Below are 18,863 nucleotides of genomic sequence, written 5' to 3'. Positions count from 1 at the left end.
TCTCATTTTTCCCTTATTTCCTCAATTTTCCTTTTTTTTCTGCTTGTGCCACCCAAAATATCTCCTTTAGGCTAATTTTCACTTTAGTCCTTCCTCATTTGAAAATTGAGCTATTTAATCTTTCTAGCAACTTTTACATCTTTTTCAATTTAGTCATTTTTATTTAATCAATCACCCAAACGTCAAAATTTTTTAACGAAATTTTATACCTTATTGACACTCCGTAAATATTTATAAAAATATTTATGGATCGATATATAATACCGAGATCTCGATACTTTTTTTTCTTAATTTCTTGACCAAATAAATCTTTATAAAACACAATTTACTATTTCAAAAATCTTTTAAAAGTTACATTTGGCTCATAAATATTAAATAATATAATCTACGAGTTCATTTTTCGGATTTGGTGGTCTCGAACTACTATTTTCGACATCGTTAAAATTTGGGCTATTACATAGAGAATGGAAGAAAACAGAGGAAGAGATAGAAGAGAATGAAAAAAAGAAGCTAAAAGAACATAAATGGAAAAAAATAAATTGCTCAAAATGAAAAAAATATAGGACCAATTGTATAATTTAAACTAAAATTTTTGTTTGAAATGATGATTTAACGTGCCATGTTATCTTATTATTACACCGTTAATGGCAAATAATGGTTGAGTAACTAAAATATTACAACACGTTAACGTAAGTGGCTAAAATATAATATTTCAAACATAAGTGATTAAAATGTAACATGAAGTAAACAAAAATGACTACTTCATAATTTACCCAAAAAAATCAACCGGGAAGAGTATTGAATGCAAAAGAAAAAAAAACCGAAAAGAATATTTACAAAATTATTTCTTTAGTAGAATGGTTTGCATGTCAGGTTTAGAGTTAAAGAAAAAAATTGAGTTACACTTAAATCAATTTTTAGATAAATTTGAAAGATGATTTTTTTTTGGGTGAAAAATAAATAGAAATACAACTATAAAACCTCCTAAGAGGATCTAAAAGTTTTGTCTTGCTGAATAGCCTTAGCTACCAAATCAGGGGGTACTTCAAAAAGATGAAGAGGCGATTTCCAAGAGAGACTGATCTTTGCCAATTGATCTGCGATTAAATTACACTTCCTGTTGACATACTTAAATTCTCATTGCCCATCAGAGCGCGGAAGTCGTTTGATTCTCCTGAGAACTGTAGTGCCTGAATCCACTGATATCTCCGTGGACAAAGCCTTAACCACTTCAAGGTTATCAGAGTGAACTCGAACTTTTTTATAACCCTTACTCAATAAAATGAGAATTCCATCAAGGATGCCCGAGAATGCAGCTTCCAAACGTGAGCATCTACCCAAATAATGGGTGTATCCCAAAATCCAATTTCTATTCCGGTCTCGAACCACTCCACCTGCTGAGGCGTTTTCAGAATATCTAGCAACTGCTCCTACTGAAAATGTGGACCCAATTATCAGCCAAGTGAAGGGAAGTTTCAAAACAAGTTGCAGTGGATCTAGCTACACCGAGTACCGATTCAAAATGTTGAGCTCAAATGAGGGAGGTTTTGATGGTCTCATAAGCCGTCCAATTGATGTTTTGGAAGATGAAAAGGTTCCTGTTCTTCCAAAGTCTCCAAGCAATTATCCCAAAAAGACAGGATCAAGTAATTCCCTTATCCTGCAATTTATCATGACAACAAAGATTAGAGGAAAACCAAATTTGAAAAGGGTCAGAGAAAAACCTGTTAGATTTCTCAGTAGGAACAACGAGCATCCAAGCTTCCTTAGCTTTTGAGCAGTCATGGATAACATGTAGGATATCCTCGATATCATGCCCACAAAGAGGGCACGCACTCAGAATTAGTGAGAAGCCTCTGCTTAGCTACAAGCCAAAGAAAAAGACGAACTCTCTATGGACCTCGATATTTCCATACGGGCTTCCAAGCAGTATCATGAGGACTCCAGAAACTCTCTTTTAAAGCCCAATAAGCACTTCGAACAGAAAATGACCCTGACCCGAAATCTGGAAATATATTTAAAACAATGGAATTTTAAAATCGGGAAATTGTTGCCGGAATCTAAAAAATTATAAACATTTTGATTAAAATATCAAGTTTGATGAAACAATAACTATTTTGCGAAAAGGAAAAAAATGGAAAGTGTTATTTTAATTTTATATTTAAAAGAAAACTGAGGGGGCAAGCCAACACATGGGTCCGCCCTTCATTCTAACATTGATCCTTCATACTATGTAGGGCATGTGATTTACCTCCTCAATTTGTTCTTTACTGCTATATTTTGTTAATGATTTATAAATTATTCTTCATTTGTCTTAGTTTGGGAATTCCAAAATTATTAATTTCAATATGCCTTATATTGTTTTTAAATATAATCATTATGTTAACACTTTACATTTCTACAATAATATCAATAATTTTTTAAAACCTTAATATTATTTAATATTTTAAAAAATTATAAGATATTTTATTTTAAATATATATATGTAAAGCAATTGAAGTTATAATTTAGACAAATATTTTTATGTGGCATAATTTTATTGTCACCATTTGTTATAATAAAATTTCGACATAAAGCAGAATATTAATCGAAGGCATATGATAAAATGTTTGTAAATAGTTAAATTCAAAAAATTAAAAAATAGAATTGAGACAGTAATTATTATGGAATGTTAATAACCACTTAAATTATAATAATTTTTTTATTAAAACATAACAGTATAAAGAACAATTATCTATTAATTATAGTAATTAAATAATCAAATTACAATCTTTCCATATGAAAAAAAAATTTAATTTACGGTACTTTAGTGTTATAGATATTTCACATAATTAAAAATATAAATTTAATAAAAAAAATTAAGTTTTGATAGAGTGTTAATATATTTATATTTCTATTTAAAGATTAGAGAAGAATTATAAATAAATTTAAATAAAAATAAATGATAGTTTTAAAAAATAAGTACTAAAATCATTTAACCCTATTGTAACACATTTTGTATGGAAAAAAATTTTCTAAACATTGTTAATTGATATAATATCATAAGTCAATTCGATATTAACTTAAGATTGATAGCAACATAATGATATAAATTTGTAGTGTATTTAATATTCTTAATATGATATATTTATGTGTTTAAATTTCGTTTTACTCACAAATTAAAATTATTTTTTATTTTAAAATTGTACATATTTTACTTCTTGTTATCAATTAGTTTCAAACCATAAATTTCATTACTTATTGTATGTTATTCTAAATACATCTATGTGTTTTGCATACATAGTTTCATAGAATTTATAACATTAATAAAAAGAATTATTATTAGCTACACTAAAATTATAATTAAAGAATTGCATAAGTCTTTAACTTTATTTAAAAAAAAAAGGATAATTATTAAGATTATAGGAAATCCCTGGCAGGAAACTATAGCTTGGTCTTCCCCTTTCATAGCTAAAGGGAAATATAGTTGGTGAAGTTATGAATCCAGATTCTCTCGAACACGAAAAGCTAGCCGCTCTATGGACTGGTCTTCAAAAGAATCATCAATCTCCTTGATTTTGGACACAAAGTCCATGGCATCTTTGTACCTCCTTGCTTTACAGTAACCATCCACCACAATCTTGTAGGTCAGTTCATTGGGTTTGCAGTTGTGCTGAATCATATGGCTAATAACATCATCTATTTCGGTGAACATTCCCCGTGCAGCATAGCCTGCCACAAACGTATTGTAAGTGAAAATACATGGTCGAATCCCTTTAGTTGTCATCTCAGACAGAATCCTTATGGCCTCCTGCATTAACCCTTTCCTGCAGAACCCTTTAATCACCGTGTTGTAAGACACGATGTCTGGTTTTCCACCCGATTTTTGTAATCCTTTGAGGATTTCTTCAGCTTTCCAACACTCCCCTGCTCTGGCATACATATCCATCAAGCTGTTGTAGGTCACAAGATCAGGTGTCAACCCACTCTCGCGGATCAAGTGTAGCATCTCATGAGCCCTCTCATACATGCTGTTCTTTGAGAAAATGGAGAGCATCGAATTGAATAAAACCAAATCAAGTTTGTATCCGTTCTTTTGTAATTCCTGAAATGCTCTCTCCATACCCTCTACTGCTCTACATCTGCAGTTTGCCAGAACAAGTGTTCTTAACAGCATCCAGCTAGGATAGATATGACCATCGCTAATTTCTTTCTCAATCGTCTCTATCCCTTTCACATTCCCTCCCTTGGCATAACATTGAAGTATCAAAGAATACGAGGTTTCACTAGGCCTGAAACCCTTCTTCTTCATGTCTTGAATAACAGATTCTGCTGCTTTCCAGTCGCCTCTTCTAGCTAGAGCATTGAGAAGAGCATTGTAAGTTGTAACACATGGTGTGAACCCTACTCTAATCATCTCCTTGTACATTTTCGTAGCATCAATATCTGCCCCACACCGACCATAGGCACTTATCAAAGTGTTGAACGTGTCTCTATCAGGCTCAAAACCACAATTCTTCATTTCCCGAAAGACTAGATTGATATACTTGTGCATCCCCTTATTACCACACATGGCAAGCATTGTGTTCCATGTAATACGGTTAGGGGAACAGCCACTTTCTTTCATGTCACACAGTATCATTATCATCTCCTCAGATCGTGACTTCTTCCCTAACATCCCAAGCACAGCGTTATAAGTACAAACATTAGGGACACAACCTGACTGTTTCATCCTACGGAACAATCTCAAAGCCTTGTCTTCCTTTCCAGCTTTACCGTAGGCATTGATGACAGTTGTGTACGTAATAGCATTTGGCCTTACACCTTTCTTAGTCATTGTTTCAATAACTGCAGCCCCTTCATCATAAAACCCCGCCCTCACATAAGCAGCTACGAGTTCATTGTATGTCACCGAATCGGCTGGGCAGTTGCTATCCTCCATTTCTTTCAAAATGCTTAAAGCCTCCGAGTAGACCCCTGCCTTTCCAAACACTTGTAATAAAGCATTATACGTGACTGTCCCAGGAACATAGCCTTGCGACTTCAATCCAGAAAAGAACTCTTTGGCTTCATTCAACAATCCTTCCCTACCACAAGCTGATATCACAGTACTGCAAGTAAACTCATCGAATTCAAGTCCTTTGCTTCTCATCTCATCTAAAAGTCCTAAAATCTTATTCCAAGACCGACCCATCTTACCATAGACATCAAGCATGACATTATAAGTGACTAACGTAGGAGAAAGGCCTATTTCCTTCATTTTCTCAAACATAGATATTGCCTTTTGGTATTTACCAGACCGTGAATATGCATGAAGAATAGTCGTATAAGCTCGAACATCAAGTGAGTATTCCTCAATGTGAATTAAAGCAAACAGTTTCAATGCAATTGCATACTGCGACTCTCTCCCCAGAATTTTGACCATTAATTCAACAACCTGATTGTCTAGCTTAGCGTTATCGGACCCTAAGTCCGAAACTACCCATTGAAACAACACGAGAGCTCTTTCCCAATCCCCTGAAAGGTCTAAAGCTTTCAATAAACTAAACATATCAATTTGAAGCAACTCAAACTTGACAGAATCAAAGAAATCAGGTAACCCATTCAAAGGTTGTTCCTTTATGGAGTTAACCATAAGCATACCCTTTCTTGTCAAAAATTCAAGCGACCCATTTCCAGATTGACCTTCCTCTTTACTGTTATCCAACTGAAGAACCGAAACAGGAGCAGACTTCTTGGGATGATGAACTTGGTGATGAAGTTTCAGACTAGATTCCGATGAAATGTGAAGAGAAGGGGAATGGGAATTATAGGGTTTATGAGGATTAATACTTTTGGGGTTGTGGGCGGTATTGGGCGGTGAAGAAAGGTGAAGAAGGTGTTGGAGAAGAGAGTCTAAAGGGAGTGAAGGGGGCGAATGAGACGGAGACTGGGGTTGAGGAGGATGAGGAAGTGTTACAGAGCTGAACTTGACAGGCTTGTTTGATTGGGGTGGTCTCTTAGTAGGGGTAGGATAAACTGGTTTATTGGGAAGGAAAGTGCTGCCCTCCATTGATCAGCTAGGAAGCAAAGAAGAGAGAGGGTGTGTTTGAAGGGTTTTACGGTAAAGGAGGAGATGAGAGAGAGGGGGGTTGAAATTGAAGATTAGTAAAAGGAATGGTTGGTTTTTCTTCATTGAAGATGGAATTTGTTGGACTGGGCACTGAGTTTGATTTGTAGGCTCATATGTGTTATCAGTTTATCTTCGTCTGTATTTGTGTCCCTCGATGGCTCAAGCCTCTCAATTTCCTTTCCCGCATACGCTGCGTTTTATCAAGTCCACCCATGATGGTCTTTGAGAGTTTTTCATTATTGAAATTTACTTTTAAATTTTAGAAATTAATCTCTTTATTTTTAAAATTTTAAAAGTCAGGTTAATGATTTAAATTATTTTATTAAACTCAATTACAGTAGAGTATATTTTTTAAGTAAGTGAGAATTTTTTTATTTTTAAATGTCATACCAATAAATTTAATAAAATATTTAACAGTATTATTGATTGAGCCTTAATTTAGTTGACATCAATATTATTATCAGTACAAGAGGATATAAGTTTGAAGCATGTTTATCCTCTTATTTAAAGGCTAATAAGCAATTATGTATAGTTTTAGGTATAATAGTAATAATTAAATCTAAAATTTAAAATATGAAAAATAAAAGGATTAAACTCTTAAATTTTTCAATAGCATATTTTAAATTTTTTTTTTGAATGCACGATAATAATTATAAAGACAATAGATATTATGTAGAGTTAATAATTATAAAATAGTAATAAATTAATATTTAGAATAGATTAAAAATGTAAGACTTTAGTCTTAATAAATGACGGTATAAAATGGAAAACGAATAATATTCATAATTAAACAATCCATTCAAATTTAACCAAGTGAGTTTAATTCATGGATTTCTAAATTAGGGTTTAAAATTTTAGTTCAAAAACTTCGAACTTTTGTTGATCTATTTGCTACTATTAATTCAGTGTACATTAGTTGGGCCTTGTCACATATTGTTTCCCATCTTTTGGGCTTGACCCAACCCTACACAAAGACCTAACCAAAACTAATCCTTAATATGAAGATACTATTCAAATATTAATAAAACTATCCAAGCAACCCAAAGTGGCCCAGTCTAGCGTTCCCCATTATGCATACCTTATTCAGTTATTTCAATTGGATGTAACTAAGGCTTAGTTTAACAATTCTTTTCAAAAGAGAAGAAGTTCAAATTTTCAAGTTGTTAAAAAAATATTTTTGAGCTAATTTTTCATTTGAGAGAAACACTTTTTTCTCTCAGAAAAAATAGTTTGTTTAAGAATAATTTTATCTCAAAAAGTACTTCTTTAAAACAATACTAAACATATGTTAAGTGAGGCCCCTCTTACATTTCATGATTATGTATGGTTATTTTTTTAAACTCCACCTGCTGAAGGATTAGACTGCAAGTCTATAGATTCATAATCTATATCATTTTATATTATAATAAATTGTGTAAAGTTCCAAATTCGGATGTTATTGTGTTAATAGAAATGGAATTAGATTCCTAATTTGCCTGCACTTTTCCAGCTCTGATGAATAATTTCAGACAAGATCATAAACTAAAAACTAAAAAGGTTGATGATATGACATGTTTTAGAATATCTTTTATTTTTTTTACCATAAAGCATTGTCCGAATGAGAACCAAAGTATGATTAGGCCAACATACGTTGTTGTCACTTTCACAACCTGCATATCTCTTCTTCCTACCTAAAATCATGTCATCACTGTTCCTTTTGTAAATTTGCCATCTCCATTTAAAATCCAGGTTTGGTTTCTTAATTGATAAGCAAAATTAAAACCTGAAACATCATTATAATAATATTGTTTTGGGGGTTTAATTAGGTGTTAGATTCGGTTAATGTCTTGCCGTGCAATATCTTCCACAATTTGAACAAAATTAGTTTCTTTTTTCTTTTTAAATATAGAAACAGGTATCCGTACGATGAGAAGCAAATAATTAATTATGCAATCCTTTTCTTGGTCAGGAGCCAAGTTATCTTTTATTAACGTTGGCGTTGTCCCTCTCAAAAAGGGGATGAGTCGTGCTAAGAAGGACGCCCTAGTTTAATTAATTTTTAGTATTGGAATTAATATACAATTTAACCAGCTTCCAAAATGCATGATTCTTACACCTACTGGAGTTGTTAGGGACATGCTCTCACTGTTTTCGCCCGCTTTAAATCATAATTAAAATTCTTTCAATGGTAAATAATTTTGATCATTTTCTTCCCACGCTGTCTTTTTTTTTTTTCTTTTTAGCTGATAGTAGTGATCATCGTTGTTGTTGGACGAAGAAATGAGTTCATAAAAATCAACATGGGATATCATGATTCACTTTATATGTTGAAATTCGAAAATTTGATATGAATATAAAGGGATTGAAATAAAATTATCATTTCAAAAAATAAATTTGGACAAAAAAAAGATTCATTTAAAATATGAGTCAAATTTAAGTTTCAACATTTGAAGCTTAAAATCAGCTCAAATTGGCCCATTTTTTAATTTTGTTATGTATTTTAATTTATTTTTTTATATAATATTAAGAGTGAGAGATGAGAATCACACCACTTGAACCAATGTCAAATAAATTCTAACCCTTACTCATTTTTATTTTTTAAAATTTAAAATTAAATATATAATAATACAATATTATATAAATGTAAGAAAATTTATTAACTTATCTAAATTTAATTTTTTTAGTAAATGAAAAGCCATCTAAAATACTAAATATAAAATTAAAAATGATATATTTTTAAAAAAATATATAATATGAATAGTTTAAATTAATTGTTTAAAAATAAAAAATAAATTTAAACAAAAATTAAAATTTATATTTCGAATCGAATCGAATCGAATTGAACTTAGATAAATATAAATTATATTAACATTATAAATGATAATCCCAATATTAATTAAAAACAATATATATCTTCTATGCGTCTATGTGTATATGATAATGTGAATGAAGTAAGCGATATTAGGTATGGTGTATATATTTTTGAGGCAACGAAAGGGTGAATTAAAGAAGAAAAAGAAGATTTGTATTTTTGGATAGATGATTGTATTTTGTCTGTATGGTGGGCAGCCTTACCCTTATCCTTTGTATTAAATCTCAAAATATTTAAACCAATCCAAAAATAAGAAGATTAAAGGTGGGTAAAAAAGAGCAATACATAGAATCTAGTGGAGCCCTAGCAACGATCTCCTTTACTGGTTGGAGGCCAAAGGAAAATAGTAGAGAAACAAATAGAAGCAACAAAATGCCGAGAATGGGCACTTGAGTAAGTGGAACTTGTGTGCTTTCCATTTTCTTTTCTTTCTTTTTTTTTTAAATAAAACTTTGGATGATTCAAAGTATCCAAACCAAACCCAAGGAGAGATCTAAGGCCATGGCTAAGTCAAGTCAGTGCTAATAATAATAATTGTTAGGTTTGGTGAAGTGGCCAATTGAACACTTAAATAATAGAGGTATTGTGTTTGGGGCGTGCTTATTTTTTTGTTTTAATCTCGAATGTTTATCTTTCAATTTTAGGACAAGTCTAAAAGAATTAATGGAATTTGGCGCAAACATCTAGTCCACTAAAGAAATGTTTTAACAATTGGCCTTGGTAGAGTTCGAATGTATGCCTTTAAATGACATTGATTGATAAAAATGTTACTAATTGACTAGTCTCGTAGTTAGGAGATAAAACTTCAAAGTTAAAATCGAATATAAACACCCCGATCATAATACATTCACTATTTAAAAATGTTCAACCAACTACTCAACAAACAATCCTTCAAAAACTTTGTGTCAAAAAGAGTTTGCCCTCAACAATAATATTAGACTTTACACCCTATTCCCAAACTAAACAACACACATGATGTTTCAAGAATATTATTGTAGCAGGTTTTCAATATTCCCTTCTAAAAATAAAAACCCATGCTTATTTTTTCAAGAATCTTCATAATGAGGAACCAAGAGAATGGATACATATTACCTTTTTCTTCATCTAGGGGAGATGCTACCTTCTTTAGTGCCTCTGCCAATAATTTCTTCATTTTTTTTTTAAGTCCAACCTTGAGATCATTTCATTTCATCCTTTCTTTTTTTTCTTTTAAATTATTATTTTTATTGGTTTAGGGTTCACCACTTCACCTTCTTTTTGAGTCATCGCATTTAGGTGGGACCTTGGGTACAAATTTTCATGGATGGCTGAAACTAAATTTTCAGTACTTGTCCTTAAAAGCTATGGTTGACATATTGATAATTTATATATATGATGGTCCAACATGATATAGGATTGGAAGACAAATTACCATTTGCATAGCTCTTGTCATGTTTCAGTCTTCACACATATGTTTGTAATATAAGCAGGATTCCCCACCACTTCTTGCTTTAATACATAGCCTTATAAATAATGGAAAAAATGGAGGGAGTTTAAATGACATATAACTAAAACATAGACAAAAAAAAATGTTGTATTAACAAGATTTTAGGGGTGGGGAAGGGTTACTGCCGATTGAGATAAAAAGGCATGTTCATCCATGTTATTCTAAAACCCACTTGCATGCTAATGATAAATTTCAAGAAATTAAGATATTATAGTACATAACTGCTGTTTATTATATCTGTTGCTTCGTTTACCCTTTGATATTTGACCTCCCCACGGAATATTGTGATTTAACAGCACAGTTTCAAGGGAAGGAAATTTATTTCACATCAAACTTTTTAGAATCCACACTACGATCAATGTTTCACACAATACATTATTTGTCACATTTTCATTCCTTTTGTGGTGATTAAAAAAATATTTATCACTCTATAAATAATAGTTAATAAATAAATAATAGTTTTTAAGCAGGGGAATTTAGAAAATTATTTAGGATAGACCAGAATTGAATTATAAATTTTTACGACGTCAAAATATTTTTTATTATGCCTTAGTTTATGATTTTATTATTTCTGAAAAAGACTTAACATAATTTTTTTTTTCTATTTTATGAGGGGTTAAAGTGTAATTTTATTATATATAAATTTATAATTTAATAATTTAAATTTGTTTATGTTCTTAAGTAGCTAAATTTGAATCCCACCATATACGATTATCATGCATGGGTTTTCAATCTCATAATGCATCGATTTAAATTTTATATTAATTTAAATTTACTCTATAGTTGCTCAATTTTATTTACTTATAATTTTTAAACTCTAAGGAAAACTATATAATAGCAATATAGCGATTTTGATTATAGAAATATGCCACAGAGGCATGCAGTACAGTTGAAAAATGAATTTACCAGCGTGGAGTGGAAGCATAAAAACATAAAATCGAATAATCGGTAAATGCAGCTACCCATAGCATTAACAGTGGAGTAATTTTTTAATTTTTACCGCATTTTCAATTAGAAAGTGAGTAAAAGGGATCTCAAACACTGCCAGAAGAATTGATCTGGGAAAGTACCCGAAAGCACTAATTATATGGCATCTAGAATAATAATATTATCATATGAACTAATAATAGACTAGTCCTAGCTAATTGGGGGTTTTAGGTTCATGTCGAGGCTCAAATGCTGCAAAATTGTAGACCCACCTCTTCTTTTTCTTCCTCACAGTTGACAAATCATGGACCCCAATAATTTCATCTTCACAACAAAATGGGATTTATATTAATTTTAATAAAAAATTCATTTATTATTTCAATTTTCGAATCCTGACCAAAATTTATATATTTACAATTTTACATTTTTGGCTTGATCCAGACAGAAGAAGAAAGTTTTAATGATAAAAAATTTTCAAGTTAATCTTTCAAATTTTTTTAAAATAATAAGTATATACAAAAAAAAATTATACTTTAACACTATTTAAATTTTATAATTTAATTTTAACCCAATTTCGTAACTCTGTCGATCAAATTGGTTTATAAAAAAATTACCAAAAGGATTAAAATTAATCCTCCCAATTTTTACCTTTTAATTTAAAAAAGAAAAGAAAATTAAAATTAAACTTGTCTGCTACTTATCGATACCAGTCACATGGCGGTAGATACGATCGGTGAACAAAAGGACCAACAAATCAAATTCATTTGATTAGTGCAAATAATTCGTTGGCAGCTAAGTCCTTATCACTTTGTCATGATACGTAGTCGTATTACTTGACATGCCTGCCCTCCCACCGTAATTTAAAGCAAATTGCTGCTTTGAATCTCCAAATATTAAAACATTTAAATTGACTAAAATTGAATGGACAAATAATGAATAATAAACTGAAAACAATATAAGAATAAGGGCGACGGTGATTGTTGCTTGAAATAAAGGGTATATTCTCACGAGAGAGGTGAATGATTAGGTGGTACGTATATATACTAAGCATTAATCATTGTCACATGAAGACATGTTAGCTTGGTTTGGGAGAACTTTAATTGTAGAGTTCCAAAAAACAAAACCCAAAATTCAATAATTCATCTAAGCCAAGTTGTGAAAAAGAAACATTTTAAATTTTAGATTGACTTAATATATGAACAATACAAAATCAATGGGGTGTGAACTCAAGGAAATTTGAGTTATATAATTAAATAAACGAAAAAACATAGCATGTGAATAATCGAAGTACCGATAGAGTGCTCAGGCATCCAATTAATGATGCTGATTCTAGGCATCAATTTAATTATACATTTATATGTTAATGTTTTTGTAAACCTTGCTTTTTGTGGGGGTCATAACGGCTGTTGCGTACAATTTATATTTTGTAATGCGGTCATTCCCAATATCACTAGTTTGTCGTAAACCATTGATATTTTTCTCAAAGGCTCTTAATCCGTGAGTTTGAAATATTGTAGTTGGTGGTGTTGGACTGTGGATGTGTATGTGTGTGTGTAAATGAAAAAAAAAATAGAATTTTTTTTCAGTACACTACATTTATTTACATACTAAGCTAAAGAGTTTAAATTAAATTATTAAATTTTTAAAGGATTAAAGTATGATTTTATATTTGTAAATATTTGTTGCTTTAGAAATTTAAAGCGATTAAAGTTAAATTTTTTCTTCTTTAAGGGCAACAAAGTGTATTTTTACGGTAAAAATACCTAAATAAAGTTGGTGTAAATTAATCCCTATCATTTTCAAAAGTGAACAACTTAGGATAATTAATCACGATGTTAATGTTTTCCATCAATTGTACATGATTTTGATTGGTATAGTTACAAATTTAGCTGTCGATGTTCTAAAAAAAATAACAAAATTAACCTCAACATTGACACAAATGTTGTGAGATAATTTTGTTAAATTAGAACCAAATTGACAAAATATGTAAACTTTGAGGGTTAAATTTATTATTATACCAATCAAAATCATGTACAATTGATGAAAAACATTAATGACGTGATTAATTATACTCAGTTGCTTACTTTGAAATTGTTTTGATTTTTCAATTTTGAAATTGAGATAGATTGGGGAGGTCTCTTTACCAAATTTTACCATTATAATAATTTATGATTTTAAAAAAATTAAGGGACTAAAATAAGAATTTACCACTTTGAGGGGTTAGGGCCCTGCCTGCTCCCTTGACGTCATCCTCTGAAGTTTTAATCTTCTAATTTTATATAATAAACAAAATAGCAATTTGAAAAAATTTGTAAAGTCACCTAAATTTGAATAGTGAACAGTGTTGGATTTTGAAATTGCTTTTGTTATTTTTACCTAAATAAATAAATTTAATTTTGAAATTATGTAAATATTGATACAAATACAATGTAAAACTCTAGGGTAGAAAACTAGAAATCATTGTGAAATAATAAGAAAAAAAAACCAGATCCCAACATATAATTAAATTTATTATATATTATATAGATATGAGTTAATTTTTAAAATTTTAATTAACGGATGAAAATAGAATCAAATTAAATTCAAAAATATTTAAAACCCAAAATAACTTGAAAATATGAAAATCTACATTAATACATAGGCTAAAAAACCTTGAAATTTTTTAAATTTAAAAAAAAAAAATTCAACCCATCAGTTTACCTACTCTCCTTTCTTTGTATATATTATCAGCTTATTCTTATTAATAATGATAAATGGGCGCATCATAATGCGTAAGAGAGGTTGCAAGAGAAGCGTGCTTAATTGATCCCTCCATACGTATATCCATATCATCCTACTTTGAATAGCTTCTTGGATACGTCAGAAAAAAAATACCAAAATAATAATAATAATAACAATATTGAACTTCATTATCAAGTTAGCTATGTAGGGAAGATAATTTAATTTTAGAAAAATACGGTACGAACACAAATAAAGCATAACGAGCATGAGAGTAAATTTTAATTTCTGAAGGCTGACGAAAGCAGTTGTACATTTTAGAATCAATGGCGACCACGTAATTCATTGTATTGGTATGCTGAATTTTGAATTAATGCAAGGTTTTAATATTTTATTTTAAAAAATCGCATAGAAAATAAACAAAGCAGAAATGGCATCGCATCTAATTTGAGTCATGAGTCATGTGAAAGGGGTAAACTAGTGAACTAAGGATACTTATTGTATAAGAAATGTAATTATCAGAAATGTAGTAGAAAACAAGAGAGCAATTGGATTTCTCATTGAAAAAGACAAGAAAGGATGTTGATTCAATTAGCACCATTAACGGCACGCCCTTTCTAATTTCAAACTCCATTATTATTATTTTTTTACTTTTTGCATAAATTTTCATGAGTCAAAATGACAATTCATTAGACATTCAATTATTACTAATAATAAATTAAAAAGCTTCACTTCAAGTTCTTCAAACCACGACAAACTTTCGTTTTTCTTTTTGTTTTTGCTTATGTTGATTACCAATTTCAATCCTTAATCATGTTTCTCTTACAACAAATAAAATCAGTTTATCGGTCTATCTACGGTAAACTTCTTTTTGGCATTCCCCATCTATTATTTATTATAAGTGGAAGAAATGTTTTCTATAAATTTATTGTCTTTTAATTGTTTTTCTATAACATCCACCTATTAAATTTTGAATTAAATTTAAGTAATTGATAGAAAATACCCACGATGAAATTAAAAAATGTTGGGTCTCCATTTACGGGAATGAAGTAAATTTTATGGTTAGTCGTTTTTTCTTTTTTTAAGAACACTTGCAATGAACAAGGACAAAGTCAATAATATTTTTTTTGAGAGGCCGAAATTAAGTTATGATTATACAATAGTAAAAATACTATTTCATCATTTTAATAGTCTATATCTTTATCATTTTTAAATGATTATATCAGATTCTTATCATTTTAAGTGGGCTAATGTGTAATTTTATCTTTACTAATTTAAAATTTTAAATAAACTAAATAAAAAAATTTTCATTTTAGGAGGGTCAAGCTCCTACTAACTTCGTAACTACACCCCTAACAACAAGATAAATAATCATTATCATTGACTATGAATACTTTGATTTCAACAATAAAAAATGCTAATTCATAAGTAATTTATTATTTATTATAATTTCAAAACGTTAGTGGAAGAAATGTTTTCTGTAAAATTATCTATTTTTTAAATTGTTTTTCTAAAACATCTACCTATCAAATTTTGTATTTTCCTTATCCAGCTTCTAAAGGTCAAGCTTATCAATCAGAGAAAAAAAAATTAAGTAATTGATAGAAGATACCCACGATAACATTTAAACTAGATGAAATTAAAAATTTTCATTAATGTGGTTGGGTTAAATCTCCTTTTATGAGAATGAGAATAAGTATATTTTACGGTTAGTCGTTTATTTTTGTTAAGAACATTCGTAATGAGTAAGAATAAAGTCATGAAATTTTGTTAGTGATGTTGAAATTAAATTATAATTTTACGATAGTAAAAAATATTATTTTACTATTTTAATAGTTTATATCTTTATAATATTTAAATAATTAAATTAATTTATTATCATTTTAAGTAGGCCAAAGTGTAATTTTACCTTTACTAATATAAAATTTTAAAAAACTTAAATAAAAAATTCATTTTAAAAGAGTTGGGGCATTGACAGCTCCGTAACTACGCCCCTAACGATGAGATAAATAATCACTATTATCGATTATGAATACATTGATTTCAACAATAAAAATACTAATTTATAAGTTCAAACTTAAAAATCTAAGTGAATTGGTCACATAATTAATAAATTGTTTCAACTTTCTAATTGGTGGCTTTTTTTTCTTTGTTATTGTTAACCTCCGACTAATTTTTAAAAAATGCACCTTAGAGTACTTTCTAAAATTGAATATAAAAACTCATTGTCGAATGAATATATATTTTTCAAATTCACACCCGGCCTTACTTTTAATTAACATATTATTTATAATAATGGCATTATGTTAGAACTTATAAAAGAAGATTGTGATTGCAGTTTATAGCTAAATAGAAAGTCGAAGTGGCGTGTCTGCTTTTAATTTTGCTTTCATTAGTGGTAATTAGACCAGATAGATTTAGATCAACAAAAAAAAAAACTACAATCAAAATAATAATAATAAACACATAAAAATGCATGTGAAAGGATGTATTTTTTATTTTAATTAAAAAATATCTCTTAATACCTGTATTTTTTTGTTTATTATTATTTTTACATATTATTTAAATAAAAAGGTCGCAATGACACCCGTCATAAAATGATTGGGCAGTTTTATAGCCAATAACTGTCGGACACAGAGCTGACGGCACCGAACGCTGCCGTAAAAAGGGTCCTTCGACTATACTAATACTAGAGTTAGGTTAGGTGTACCTCTTGCTAGTTGGTAGGCAGAGTTAACTGTCAACAGTGTTTTAACTGCTCATCGGCACATTCCCCAATAACATTAACCTTTTTTCTTTTTTCATTACGGATTTTATTTTATTAACCAATGGATTAAAAAACAGTTGATCACTGAAATTTGGTATCTCCGTGACCGTGAAAATTGGGATTTCCGTATCCAAAGTGTTATTTAAAGCAACTACTTATTTTTTTATTATTACAAAAAGTTTTTTTTAGCTACAAACGGTGTAAAGAAAAGGTAAAAGCATCTGTTGCTTTTTGAAAATAAAAACAGTAAGTGAACAAATATTTAACTTTTTAAAAAATTTTAAATCACTTTATACATCATCCATTTAGTGAGTTTTAATTTTACTTTTTTTTAATTATTTGAATATGTGTTTGTGAAATGTTTATTTCCAAGGCACTCTTTAAGATGAACATATATGTGTAGAATGACCTTTATTTAATTTGTTGAAGACGAGGAATAAATAATAACAAATGTCACTTTGACACTAAAAAGGAAACTACCATATTATGCTTCTCAATGTATTGTAATGATAAATGTAAAAAATCTTCGATGCTGATCAACTTATACTCACTCAACAATGCATTATTTGCTTTTAAGTTCAATAAAAGTAATATAAATCTAAACTGTAAGTAAATTCATTTATATTAAATGTATTATAAACATTAGAAAGTCTACTATTATTTATTTCTTAAATATATCAAACATAAATTTTTTATTTACTTTCTTTAGCATTACAACAATACTTATAACTCTTCTTCAACTTTTAAATAAAAATAATAATACATTTAATTTTATATTATTTTAGACAGATGATAATTAAATAAATACAAATATAACAATCAATATATAATATAATTACGAATTTCTTGAAATGTGAGCTGCAGTCGTCCTTGGGCATAATTAAATGATTTATTATTAATATTTTTTGAAGATTGGGCGTAATTAATTGAAAGTGAGAAAAACTAAAAAGCAAATAGAAGGAAAGGAAAAGAGCAATTAACTAACATTGAACTAAGGACAAGGCATGTGCGTAACCGCTGTTTGCTGCTATCTTGTCTGTTACTCTTTGTCCTTGGACTTCACAGTAAGTACCATTCGGTACTTGCTTATCATAATATTATTAAAAATTAAAGTACAGTTTCAATAATTTTTTATATGCTGCTCTGAATTATCAAATTGTGTTAATAGATAAGGAATATGGTTTGTTACGGTTTTGTTCTTTCTGTTGTTTTTATTTAATTAAAAGTATATAGGTTCAAACTTTTTCACGTTAGGATGACTTATATTTGCTCAAAATTTTATGCATATCAATCTCAATCTATTTTTCTCCTCCCGTCACAATTTTATTCTAATTTTTAGGAATTTCTTTTATATAAGTAAATATTTTTATAAATATAAGATTTGATTTGTTAATTTTATGCCAATCAACTTTAAACATATATAAATTTATCATTCAACAATTAACTAGAAAAGTTTTTAACTCCCTCAAAGTTTGGTAAAAAAAAAAATTCCTTTCTCTCTTCAACTTTGAAAAATACCCACTTACTCCTAAAGTTTGATAAAAGAAATGCAGTAACATTTTAAGGTTTATTTACTCATTTTATTTGCTTTTTTTTTTGTTTGCAACCTTTTAAATAAGGGTACCTAATTTATTTTTACATAAAACATTTTAAAATTTAATATAAAGATGAGTTAAATACAAAGTTAAAAATTTTAATTGAATAAAAAATATGCTTAAATTTTTATTATTTTGTAATTAAAATTAAAAAAAGTTTAGAAACACATTAATATATAATTATCTTTGCGAGAATATATAAATTTTTTGGTAAAAGTAAAATGAAGGCTTTTATACTAAAAATTAGATTGCATTTTACGTCCTATACTCAATAAGTAAGTAAATTAGTCCATATAATTTAGTTTAAAGAGCAAATTAATTTTTTCTATTAAAAATTTAATATATTTATATATTAAAAATTAATATAATTGATGAAATAATCGATAATAATATGCGACGTACCACTTGTACATTATACATCATATTGA

The 18,863-nt window shown here is 29.1% G+C and overlaps 1 protein-coding gene across 1 annotated transcript; it reads right to left on the bottom strand.

Moving 5' to 3' along the window:
- Positions 1-3,350: 3,350 nt before the first annotated feature.
- On the bottom strand, positions 3,351-6,224 carry LOC107907350 (pentatricopeptide repeat-containing protein At2g18940, chloroplastic). Its single transcript, XM_016834698.2, has one exon. It carries the CDS (start codon positions 6,029-6,031, stop codon positions 3,476-3,478), a length of 2,556 nt encoding a protein of 851 aa, XP_016690187.1. The 5' UTR covers positions 6,032-6,224; the 3' UTR covers positions 3,351-3,475.
- Between the last annotated feature and the right edge of the window lie 12,639 nt (positions 6,225-18,863).

The sequence above is a fragment of the Gossypium hirsutum genome, chromosome A05 (assembly GCF_007990345.1).
Source record: "Gossypium hirsutum isolate 1008001.06 chromosome A05, Gossypium_hirsutum_v2.1, whole genome shotgun sequence".
Lineage (NCBI taxonomy): Eukaryota > Viridiplantae > Streptophyta > Magnoliopsida > Malvales > Malvaceae > Gossypium > Gossypium hirsutum.
The sequence above is the reverse complement of the archived record's forward strand: the minus strand, read 5'-3'. Positions and strand labels throughout refer to the sequence as shown.